The sequence below is a fragment of the Plectropomus leopardus genome, chromosome 1, assembly GCF_008729295.1.
Source record: "Plectropomus leopardus isolate mb chromosome 1, YSFRI_Pleo_2.0, whole genome shotgun sequence".
Taxonomy (NCBI): domain Eukaryota; kingdom Metazoa; phylum Chordata; class Actinopteri; order Perciformes; family Serranidae; genus Plectropomus; species Plectropomus leopardus.
The window spans coordinates 25,926,688-25,939,294 of NC_056463.1; the positions used below are offsets into that span (position 1 = coordinate 25,926,688).

The window sequence follows — 12,607 nt, forward strand, 5'->3', positions numbered from 1 at the left end:
TCATTGCAGAAGGAGCTCAGGTGCAAATAACACAAATTAATCCTCTGCTCCTTTGCTGTGTCACAGTTGTTTGAGTCAACATGCATGGCACCAGGGCCACACCTGAGGTTAATGCAGCCTGACTGCACCTGTGCTTTTTGGACTCATCAAAAACACCTGACATTTGATTTTATTTTTTTTAAATGATGTGCAGAACTGTGCAAAACTTTGGTGGCTAGAACGGAAATGCAAAAATGCAAATTGTTTGTTCTGTGCTATGGATGAACACAACTACTCTTATTTTTACTGGACCTTTAAAGCCACGTCAAGAATAACCAGCTTTCCACCCGTTATTTACAGGGGTGGAAAGCAATTAAGTACATTTACTCTACTCAGTGCCTAACTAAGAACACTTTTGAGGTTCTTTTATGAGTTTTTCTATTTTTTTGTTGTTTCCTACTTCTATTTGCCTTATTTCATAAGTAGATGTACTTTTTACTTCACTATGCTTAACACACATACTTGTAGTTGCTATTTTCTCACCGTCTTTTCATTAAAAACACATGGAACACACAGCTGGTCAAACATCAACATTGAACATTTATTTCTCATTTCTTATTTTGAAAATATAATGCAGAAAAAAAGACAGATGAACTTCCCTTAAAAGTGGGAACTACATTTCAGGCAGTTCCTGAGGAAAACAAACAAGACAGAACACTGCTCCAAGTCTCTGCCCTCCCAGTAAAGTTATACAGAAAAGTAACCTAAAACATATATATGACCCTGAATACATCGAAATGGATCCATTACTTTCATGTTGAGTATTTACAGAATCATCATAAAAGAAGTCAAATGACAGGAATCCCCAAAAGAATACAATTTTTAAAGTCACATTCAACCAGTCCACTAGCACAGCCTGCTGGTCACAAGATATACTGCTATCCCAGTATGACTCCACATAGGACCGCATTCAGCACAGAGCTGGAAAAAAACGAACTACTCTACACATATTTGGATCTCTTTTCACATAGGGATAACTACAGAAACATTTAAAGAGGAACATATGCTCTGTGACATTTTTTTAGCCCAATGAATGACATTATTAAATCTGTGAGGGGAACAATGGTTACCAGCAGTTTTACGGCTGTAAGAGATATTACAAGTGTGACGATATCGATCAGGTATTTCCTGCTGCCTGGTACTAAAGATTTCATTCTTTTATCATAAATAGTATGACAATACTAACACCAATTTACACAGACTTTCGCTTGACTTAATAATACAACCACATTCTGTTTTTAGTCAATCATATGACGAACATGAAGGACAAATAATCACGTGTATTTATAGATCCAGGCCTGCTGGTTTGCTCGACACACTTGACATTTAGATTTGCCTGCAAGTAGTGATGGGCAGTGTGTGCATGGCATACACCCAAAGTAGGAGCGGTCATGCATTTAATATTCATACTGTGACTTCTCCATCGCTACTTGCAAAGATAACGTCAAGGTATTTTCAATGGAGCCTGGTCAAAAATGTGGACTACATGTGACAATACTGAGGTACAACAATGTACCAGCTGGTTAATGAAAACGGAAAATATTAAAGGGGAACTTCACCCATTTTCAAAATGTATACATGTTATTCCTATGGTCTAAGACAGTCCAAAATATTAGTTACAATTATCAATCCTCTCCCAAATCTAAAAGCCAAAGTGTTAAAACTCAAATTTGTGATGTCATAGGGTGTAAAATTGGGACCTGCTCAACAGACAATGCATGAGACAAAGAGCATTTGGGCACATTTTCTGTTTCAAAACTGAAAATAATACTACAGAATAAAGCTCATTTGGGTATAAAAATGAAAAACAAAGCACGGGTCTTTGGAGCTGCTCAAGAGTTTATAACCTATGACATCACTAGTTTCTTCTCTGGTGTCTGGCTTTGAGAGAGAAGTTCATGTTGACAAAAATTGATTGAACTTTCCTCAGCCATGGAAATAATATATTGTAACTCTTAATTCAGGTGGGGTTCCCCTTTAACTGTAGTCCGATCCAACACAAGTCACAACCAGCGAAATCAGACAGTAAGAGCTGCACTTATTTTCTCTCTCTGAAGAGAGGAACCCTTGATAGAACAATGTATCTCCTTGAAAAAAAAGAGATATAACTTTTTGTACTTTTTAAATGTTTTTGACAAAATAATGTTAACATCACATGAAAACATCATTAAACACTGGAGCAACTTAATCACAAACGCTGCTACAAAGGTGGGTCGCATTAGGTTGAATGCCATTTAGTCAGCTTTAAGAGGTCCGACATTCGAGTTTTCAAAGACACAGAGGACCTCCAAAGGGAGAAGATCATTTCTGCCCAAAATTATGAGTGTATCAGCCAAAACATTACAGAAAACTTATGTTATGTCACAAGAAATATAAGATGTCATGACAAAAGTCTGTGTGTGACACAAACTGTGTGAGGAAAAAGTTACAGCAGTTAAAATGAACCAAAAAGAAGGACATACAGCAGGTAAACTACAGGTTTGAGACTACTGCTAACTGCATCAAACCTCACCCACATTTGTGCCAGTGTTTGCAGCGTGATTTGGTTACTTCCAAGTTTAAAATCTTGGTCTACTGTTGGTTCACAAGCCTTGAAAAGAAGAAACTACATAGAAAAATATGAATCCTCTTGAAACTACTAAGCTCAGCGTTTGCGGCATCAAGCCGCCAAACGACACCAGAAAAACAAAAGACGAACGTGACTTCAGAAGGCAGATTAAGAAGTTCATAGTTTATTAAAATTCTATATGGTTCAATCTAAATGAGTATAAAAAAAACAGTTGAAATCAATGCGAATTTCCTAAGCAATTGAGCGTACAATGTGTGATCCAGTGTACTCTACTCATTTCAAGTTTATTACAAGACAGCAATCTTCAACCCTGAAAGCAACTCAGAGAATCATGAGTATTTCTCAGAATAAAACAATGAACATATCTATTTTTGCCTTGCCACCTCTACCTGTCCTTTGATAAACCTCTTAGAATAAAGAAGGAAACTGAATGTTTCAAATCTCCAGCGTGGCCCAGCCACCATGAGGTCCGTTTACAAATCAGATAATAAATACAGGCATCCAAATGGGCTACAACAGCAAATATTTTTGAAAATATTTTCCTCATGCATACACACAAGCATACATCTGACTGAGATTAATGAGCTTTCTAAATCCTCTTATCTATTCTTAACAGTTACTCTTTACAGTGCAACAGTATGGCAGCAAATGGATAGCAGTGCTTTCATTAAAAAAAAAGGAATGGAAAATAAAAATATATACAACATTATGGAAAAGCAGTAGTTTCATCTTTTGGTCCTGTGTCCGTTACAGACAGAACTGCTTTTTGAAAATGATTCCTCATATCAACAACAGTAGTTTCCACAAGACTGTGAAGGGCTGTGAGGGGGAAAAGAGTGGGATAAACATTAGGACCTTAAATGCTACTGACAGGTGGGCTGTGTGTTGAGACCAAATCACGCCACTTTACCATCAAATCTGTTTGCTCAAAGTTTGAGAGGGAATTCACAGACTGTTGGCTCTGGCTTTTTTTTCACAAACATGTATGATAGTATTGGGCTGAAATCTGTTTGAACACCTAGAGAGTGACGAGGTACAAAAACAAAAAGTGAAAGTGACCATGGCAACATCCAGTGGGAGTATAAAAACAGGGCAGGGTGAACATTAACAGTAACCCATTGCCTGAGGTCAGTAGAAAGGAATGCCACTGCCCAAACCAGGCCAGAGATGGAAAAAACAAACAAAACTTACAAATTAAAAAACATACAACTGAAAAAAAATAAGGTTACTGACAGCTGAGTCACCGTCACAAGGAAAACTGGAGTAGTTATCTGCACAACAAAGCTGATCAAGAGGAAAGAGCACAGTCCTTCCTTTGTGGAGGGATAAATTCCCCTATAAAACTGACTATATACAGTACAGTACACGCGCTGTCAGGCATTTCACTTGTTCCTCTCAAAGCCACATAAGACAAGCTCGCTGTTGTGTGTAAGCATGCTTTGCCATCATCTGTTTAAAGCATGGGTGGAGTCAATTCAGGGACTTTTAGTTATAGATGTTGACTGGAAAGTCTTCACATTTCAGGACCGGTGTCTAATCGGTCTAAGCAAATGTGCTAGAGCTAAAAAAGCGAAAATTATGTTTCCGATTATGATTTACTATTAAAACGCCTGTGAGATGATTACAGCATGGAAGACAGAAGAAATATTTGCTTTCTTTTGAAATAAACCTCTTAAACACTGCATGTCGCGTATCAGAATGCCAAGAGGGCTGCACTGCTCTGTTAAACCCTGTAAAATAATCATTTTGCATATCAGTTGTGAAATGTCAAATCTGCAGGTATGTAAGATTTCTTTAAAAACAACCATGACCTCTTGGGAATGACGAAGGGCTATTTGCATAAAACAGGTCTGAGCTGCGCTTGTGTGGCTCTGGGTAGTGAAAGTTCTCTGGCTGAATATCATTTCCACAAAGTAAACTGTTGCCATTTCTCTCACCTTGTTACAACTGAGAACCTTCAGATCCTCCATGCGCATAACCCCCTTTAGATTTCATCTGGGCCTGAACAAGGTCCACCTACAAACATTAAGATGTAAATGTTAGTTGACTGAAAAGGTCTGTTTGCTTTACTCTGTTGGTTGATTATTCTGTAAAGATGATGAAAAACCTACCGATGGCAATCCCAGGCCTAATTCCCCCGAGCCTACGTGTGTGGTGTGAACAAAGTTTGTCGGCTCCCCAATCATGGAGCGATCGATCCTTCGCCGCCGTTTCTGAAAATGAGAACCATAAAAATAAACTTTCTTTTAAACTTAAACATAAGGGGGTAGTTCACATCTCTTAAAGTGGGGTTGTATAAGGAAGTTGTCCATGGTCAATGCACTACATACAGCCGATGTCGGTTGGCACGCTCCCAAACTGCGTAGAAAGCAGGAATACAAACGAGGAAGCTTAGCAATGCACTGCTGTCAAGGAATCAACAACAAAACGAATTCTTGACACCTAACTTAAAACCCCTGAAAGAGATCAGTTTTGATTTAAGTGTATTCTTTATTTACCAGCAGACACAAAGTGTAGCGGGAACAACTACAGAAGCAGTTTTGAGTAATTTGCCAGGTGTTTATGTCCGTCTGTGGACAGATTTTGACAACACTAGAGCGTCACAACCATTTATGATACAGTAATAAAACTTCAGAGGTGTTTAGTTGATATCAAATAAATGCTAAGTTTAAAGATAGGTGCAGTCCCAGCAAGGGGGTGGAAGTGGGAGGTAGGAAGTAGCGAAAGACCATTAGCCCACTCATTTATGCTCCTGGCTCATGCTTGTTTTTAGTTGCAGACTGCTATATCTTGGCTGAAGAGATCTTTTTGCAAGATGGTCTCTTGTTAGAATATTTTCACTGATTTACCATGCTGCCATGCACCGACTTCCAACAGAAAATTGACACCACTACAACACTCTTTAAAGTCTCACCTGGGAAAAACAGTAATTTAACATCACTGAACACAGGAGTTTGTAAGCTTGTTACTTTATGTTACTGAGTGACTTAAGAGTTTAAAAGAGTTTAGTTTCACCAAAGTCACACAATAAAAGAAAAAAGCAGAGTGTTTGGGGCAGCTGAAGACCAGCAGTGTTTGTGTTCAGTGAGCTTAAATTAGCATTTATATCAATGTAATCTGGTGGCTTTGAAGGGAGCATCGACAGGGAACTGAATACGTAAACGGCTGTAAAGCAGTCAAAGTATTCTCAATATTTCTCAGTACAGCTTACAGTTAAACAGATATTACATTTTTTGGGTGGGACTTTTTCAGGTCGCAAAAATTTGCTTTTGTTGCCGACATGTACACAACAATACATTCCTTACGTGGTGGTACTACTACCTGCTTCTCCATACTGGGACCTTGATAACTGAACTGACTATGGATGAGTACCTCATATGGCCCCATTTCATTTCCCCTTAAGGTAACATTACTCATCAGTGAGTATGGAGAAGAAGTAAACAACAGCTGAAACCACTTGCTCATTCCTGTATACATTCTGACATGTTCTTCCATAAGCAGTAAACATGCTGCGGTGCCAAATCTGAGACAGAGGTCAACATTCATGATTCTTTTTATCTTATCTGTCCGCAGGCAGACTGGCTGACTACAATGAGACACACCAACTGATTGTCACAATAATGAACCTTATTGAATCCAAGTAAGTGTCATGACAGGCATCTGTATGTGGTTAGCTAGAGGCCCCATCACATTCTTATTTCATCCAAAATAAAAAGAGGATGTGATATTTATTTCAGGCATGACACAACCACAATGTTTTTAAAGAAACTTTGTCTGAGAATGGTGAATGTTTGTTAAGAAAAAAGGAGGAGATATGGGCCAGTACAATGCACAACACCAGAGAACACGGCTCCACTTTTTACCCAAAAATCTAACTGAAACATGTTTCATACCAATTTCCCTCAAGGTCACAACATTAAAAATTGAGTAAAAAAATTTGGATTCCAAGTTGGTTTCATACTCACTGGCTGTGGCTGCTCTGCAATGCAGCAGCTGAAACAAACCCAGAACTCAGTCATTCTGAGGCTGAAGAAGAAGCCGCAGCAGTTTCCTCTCTCTGTTCAGACGTCTCTCTGCGTCTGTCTTCCTGTTCAGTGTTACCAGAGCCACAAACACACGCCGGAAACTGATGACAGACACAGACCTCTGGTTTCTCTGAGGTAAACCGTTGGCACAAGAACTGTACTCCCAACACAGGACAGCAAGCTCCTGTCAACAAGGGGGAAAAAAATTATTAAACCTGAAAAATCTTTTTTTTATTTAAACTGAAACACTTTTCAAAAAAATATATAATTTACTGTCAAAGCTATGCTAATGTCCAAACTTTGTTTTTCTTCTCAAGGAATCATCGATTTAGACAAGCAAACTTGTGGGCGCTTCATTGTTAGGCACAGGTCTAATTCTCCTGAATTAAGCTGTTGCATACCAGCTAATAACACTATTTGGAAGTGAAAAATAGTATCATGCGGTTGTTGCTTATTGATTTAGTAGTTTTGTGCCGAGCGTGCCGACGCCTTCACTTGAGCAGGTCTCTCCTCTGGTAAGAACCACAGATAATGACATCAAACCTCGAGGTAGGCACGCTGGTGCAGTTTAAGTTCTTCTTACTGTAAGATATTTCCATTTCATTTTTCCTTTTTTCAAATTGGACTTTTACTCTTTACATTTCAGGTATTCTGACATTATCATATAGAGTAATAGGTTTTACAACATGAAATCTACCGCACAAGACCAGTAGTGAAACATCAAAATGGAAGAATTTGGGTCATGTATGTTTCAATTTGGGAACCTGAGCAGTCACCTACTATTTGTTTGTCCACGTGATCGATTCGTTTCACTTCTCCTTTTGAAAGTCATCTCTTGTGGTAAACAACAAAGTATTTGATTATAACCTTGAGATTTCATGGTCACCGATCAGCTCAAGTGTCAGTGTTCATTATGCTGTCATTAGCACTGCAACCATGATTAGATATCCATTTTAATTAACATCTCCCCGGGGCTGAAATTATCCAGAGGCTTATTCCATTAACTGCCAAAACAAGAACATTTATTAAGGAAAAACAGGAGTCTTGTCTGATAAAATGACAGAAAATACCAATGCTGTTACATTTTACGTTGCAAAGCTACTACATACCCCAAATCATGGTCGATTGTTTTTAGAAGTACAGGATCTCCACATGTAAGGTTGCAGCAATGTTTTAAGGTATACTGCAGTATGAAAGTTGAGTATTGTTAGACTGTGGTCATTCACTTTTCAACTAAAAAAAAAAAAACGTTTCAATGTAGTAGTAGTAGTAATAAAACGGTTGTTCAACCACAAATAACCCTTCCATTGTCATTCCTTTAAGGGCCAATCTGACTGATAATAATATTTCTGTAATACTTTGATTCTGTGAAATCGTGATATTTTCTAGCATGGTTATTTTACCATGAAAATCTCGTACTTATCTACAGGGTGACTTAAGATGACACCTGTTTCATGTTTGTTAGAATGAGGAGTGCAACCAAAGAGTTGTTTTAAGGCTTCCCAAACTTCAGTACTTACTTGCTTTGTCTGGAAGACATTAAAAGTATTTTAATGAATAATTCCAAAATCTCAAGAATGGCTGACCAGCATCAGTTTCGTGTATTTTGAATTGTATCATGTCAGAGAATATAATGTTTTGGCTGTGCACAACCTTATTTGGCAGCATCTGAAAAACAGGATCAGGCGTTTATTTCAGCCATTATTGCTGTCAGACAGGAGGATCAAATGATCTGCCAAATGCAAAGAGCTCGCTGACAAAGTACATTTCCTTATTTGTAACTCTGGCTGACATTTCACATCGCTGACATTGAAGTGCTACTGCACACTGCATGCAGGTGGATCACTTTATCGGGTGCCGGAGATTGAGTGCAGAGGTGCTTAATGTTGATCTTGATTACTGTTGAAATCCTTAAAAGGATCAGGTGCTCTGCCTCTGATCTCGGATCACACGAACGTAATCGGTATTTACAAACAAATGAACGTTATGTAACTTCGCACCGCTGCGGCAAAAACTCCTCTTCACACGGCGGGTCCGAGCTAAAATCACAACTGGGCGCGATTCAGCGCAGAAACCAGTGACAGCCCAGTGTTTCACAATTGATTTAACCTGAATTGCTTTAGTAGAGCGGGGTCGTTGCCTGCAGCGTTTGCATTGTCAGCTGCTAACACAGTTAGCTCTCAAGCTAACGCTCACTAGCTCGCTAACAGCAGCAGGTTCATGTTTTTTTCCACTGACAGCTAGCTAACCAGGCTAGCTGAGCCCATTTTCGAAGGTGTGACTTTAATATTCGGCAAAAACGATATGTAAAACAAACGAATGTTCACGTTTCTGTTTACAGGCTCAATAATAAACACGTTAGCAAGAGTTATTTTAATTTTAATTGAATAAACTTACCAGATGGCCACCGGTTTGCCGAAGTGAAGGAGTCCGATCGACTGAAAGCTAAAGAATGTGAAAAAAAGCAGGAACTACGCTCCCTGATGACATCACCCAACTTCCGCTGTGAAGTGTGACGACTTCCGTATTGACCCACGTTTTTGCCTTTCTAACCGTAGATAGACTGTAGAGTTTTTTGATTAAAGTCGGTTTGAAATCTCATCATGAGGCCACTAACGGACGAAGAGACAAAAACGATGTTTGAGAAGCTGTCGAAATAGTAAGTGAACGCAGACGACATGTTTGTTTGCCTATTATGGCTCAAAGTATAGCAGAAATGGTAGCATCCTCGTTAGCCTGCATGTGTGTGAGCCTTGTCTTCTCTCCCACAACAGCATCGGTGAAAACATTAAACTTCTGGTGGACCGACCTGACGGCACCTACTGTTTTAGGCTACACAATGACCGCGTGTACTACATGAGGTGATACATTTAGCCTTTATTCGAGTACTGGCATTCATGAGTCATTCTCAGAAATTCATCTATTCACATTTTTTGTCCACAGCGAGAAAATTCTCAAGTTGGCCACAAACATTTCCAGGGACAAGCTCGTGTCCGTGGGGACATGTTTTGGAAAGTTCACAAAGACTACTAAATTCCGCCTGCACATCACAGCTCTGGAGTTCCTGGCGCCTTATGCAAAGGTGACTATGGGATGCTCAGTTTCTCTGCTTCCATCATTTGCACCCCTTGCTCTATCCTTGGCTCCTGCTAATTGAGTTGGATTAAGTAATGCATTGAGATTAAAGAGGAAGTGAGGCAATAAAAATATTAGGTTAAGTGATACGTCCTTTTTAGCTGAGCCTCATTTACCATTGATGTCAGATTACAGTCTTTGAATAGCTTACACGAAGAGCAGGGTAGCCCAGAGTGACAGATCAGATCCCTTCATGTTGACTGCTGCGGAGTAGATGCCAGTGACTGTTATGTCAGGTGTATGCAGGTTGTTCCTGTCAGTGGAACATGGGCCCCTAGTCTTCCTGGGGTCCTGCACGTTGATTTACAGTACAAATCTAAAAGTCTAGACAATTTAAGATATAGAAACAATCTGAATGCTAGACTAACACCTAAATGAAAATTTAAAAAAAGAATGATGTAGTGTGTCATAGTCTAAGAATTACAATTAGACATAGCAGCAGAGAGAAAAACACCACAGACAAAATGATAACTCATTAGTTTGGCAAGCAGACTGAACAGATAAACAACAATAATGTAAGCAGACTAAACAAGTGAATTCATGACTAAACAGATAAATTAGTCATGAATTGATAGGTGTTAACTGCAGTAACGGATGAAGCTCTTAGGTCTGAAAACATATAAGCGCCTACCATAGCTACAGTAACTAACAAAGTTGCTGAGACAGACACACATGTACCTGTACTGTTTTTTTTTTCATAAGACAGGATTGATTAAGATATAAGATATATAACCTTGTCCAGGTTTTACTGAGCAACCAGATACTTAGTGAGACAGCTCCCTGATGCTTATACCTGCATTTGTTCATTCGTCAAGCCAAACACCATATACGCTCAAGATTTGCGCTTATAAGTTACTGGGCAGTAGCTGTTGTTTATCAAGCTGCAATGATTACTTCATTAGTAGTCAAATATTAAATCTATCATAGAATAACTGATAAAAGTTCAAATAATACTTTCAAGGAATAAAAGCATAATTTTTTCACTCCAGCTTCTTAAATGTGAACATTTTCCTGTTTTTTTTCTTTCCTCCTCTATGTTTTTTGTACAAAACTAGACATTTTGGGACATCATTTTGAGCTTTCGGAAACACTGATCCAACATTTTTCACCACTTTATATTTCATATACTAAACAATTAATTCACTGTTTGAAAATGAAAATAATTCTGTGTTACAGTCCTAGCCTCCCACAACTTGTCCTGAATGCATTTTTATTGTTAAAATGTTTTATTTCTGCCAATAATATAAATGCGGTTATACTCAGTGCATTTATGAATAACTTGAAGTGTCTTTTCCACGTCCAAGTTCAAGGTGTGGGTGAAACCTGGAGCGGAGCAATCTTTCCTGTATGGGAACCATGTGCTAAAATCTGGGCTTGGGCGAATCACTGAGAACACCATGCAGTACCAGGGAGTTGTAGTCTACTCCATGGCGGATGTACCTCTGGTGAGTTCTTATTACTTTGGCTTCTAAATTGCTACAGTGGTTGAGGACAGTGCACTATTAAAGGGTTAAATTCCCACTGACCACTCATGCTGAAAATGCACATGGGATGGTTAACATGCTTTTTATAAAAGCACAAGCTGCACTGATATAACGTGATAATCATACGTAGTCGTGTTTTTGCATTTTGTGTGGAAGAATAGTCGTTACTGTGGTAACACCTATTGGGGATCCTGAATAAATATTATAAGTGGTGCTTGCAGTTGCCTTTCTTCACAACAATGTATCATTCCTTAATTAAACATATCAACACATACTATATGTACCAAATGTTCAGAATACCTTATTTGTCACAGTCTAACTTTTCTTCATTTTTTACTGAGGTGATTTTTGAAGCAGTTGTATCTCATTTCTCAGGGGTTTGGAGTGGCAGCAAAGACTACCCAGGAGTGTCGGCGAGTAGACCCCATGTCTATCGTAGTGTTCCACCAGGCGGACGTCGGAGAGTTCATCAGGAATGAAGACACGTTAACATAAAGACGCTCAACAGCTGGACTGTGAAATTCCCTTTTTCTTAACCCTTTTCATACCCAGACACATCCATTAAAATTTACACACAGAACAGTTGTTTTCTTCAAACAGAAGTGGTTGGCTCTAAGGGCTTGATTCAGTGGCACCTACATAGAGTGCCGCAGGGATAATGTTTTTCTGTAGGTCAACCCAGAAGCTAACATCGCCCTGGTTCCCTTGTCAAAAAGTTTCTTGGATTTTTCCATTGGATTCTGGATCTGGATCTGTGGTAAACAAACATTTATTATACTGACACGTTTTGTTCAGTAAGATAATCTTAACAAATGAACACCACTTTCAGGATTTTTAATGCCTAAATGTAATTGCCAGAAGTGAAAAGTTAATGTTAGGTTTCTAGAAACTACACTACGGTTTCGTCGCTATGAGGCTGAAAAGCCGTTTTCGTTGCGGTTCGGTGTGATGATGTTCTGTGATCTTATTTAGCCACTTGTTATGAAGTGTCATTTTGACGCAAAAAAAGCTACAAGTTCGCGAGTGGGGTATTTACTGGCATTTTTTATGTTGTAGAACAAAACGTTAAAGTCTCTTCAGCTTGTGTTAACCACAGATCTTATTTCAGGCTTGTAACCAAATCCCAATAAAAAACTTTGAGACCAGGGAACCGGAGATGCTGAAATGCTAATGGATTTCTGGGTTTTAGGACTCATAACTGGGGTTCTCCATAGCAGTCGTTACAACTGGCCCATTTTGTAAATCACAATACAGAGCACACCTCAGAGCCTCCTCATACTCCTGAGCAGAATGAAGGGGAGTTTTCTGTTTTCTTTTATAAATGTCATCTTTCAAATAAATTCATAATGTCTTTG

The 12,607-nt window shown here is 38.9% G+C and overlaps 1 protein-coding gene and 1 long non-coding RNA gene across 2 annotated transcripts; one reads left to right on the forward strand and one right to left on the reverse strand.

Annotated features, from left to right (window-relative positions):
* Positions 1-6,692: 6,692 nt before the first annotated feature.
* LOC121959512 lies at positions 6,693-9,123 on the reverse strand. Its single transcript, XR_006106923.1, has 2 exons — positions 9,031-9,123; positions 6,693-6,817 (listed from the first exon to the last, which is right to left on the reverse strand). It is a non-coding gene; the product is annotated as an uncharacterized LOC121959512 (long non-coding RNA).
* A 30-nt stretch (positions 9,124-9,153) lies between these two features.
* nip7 (NIP7 nucleolar pre-rRNA processing protein) lies at positions 9,154-11,976 on the forward strand. Its single transcript, XM_042508767.1, has 5 exons — positions 9,154-9,292; positions 9,408-9,494; positions 9,577-9,715; positions 11,073-11,213; positions 11,628-11,976. Exons 1-5 carry the CDS (start codon positions 9,237-9,239, stop codon positions 11,745-11,747), a joined length of 543 nt encoding a protein of 180 aa, XP_042364701.1. The 5' UTR covers positions 9,154-9,236; the 3' UTR covers positions 11,748-11,976.
* Positions 11,977-12,607: the final 631 nt, after the last annotated feature.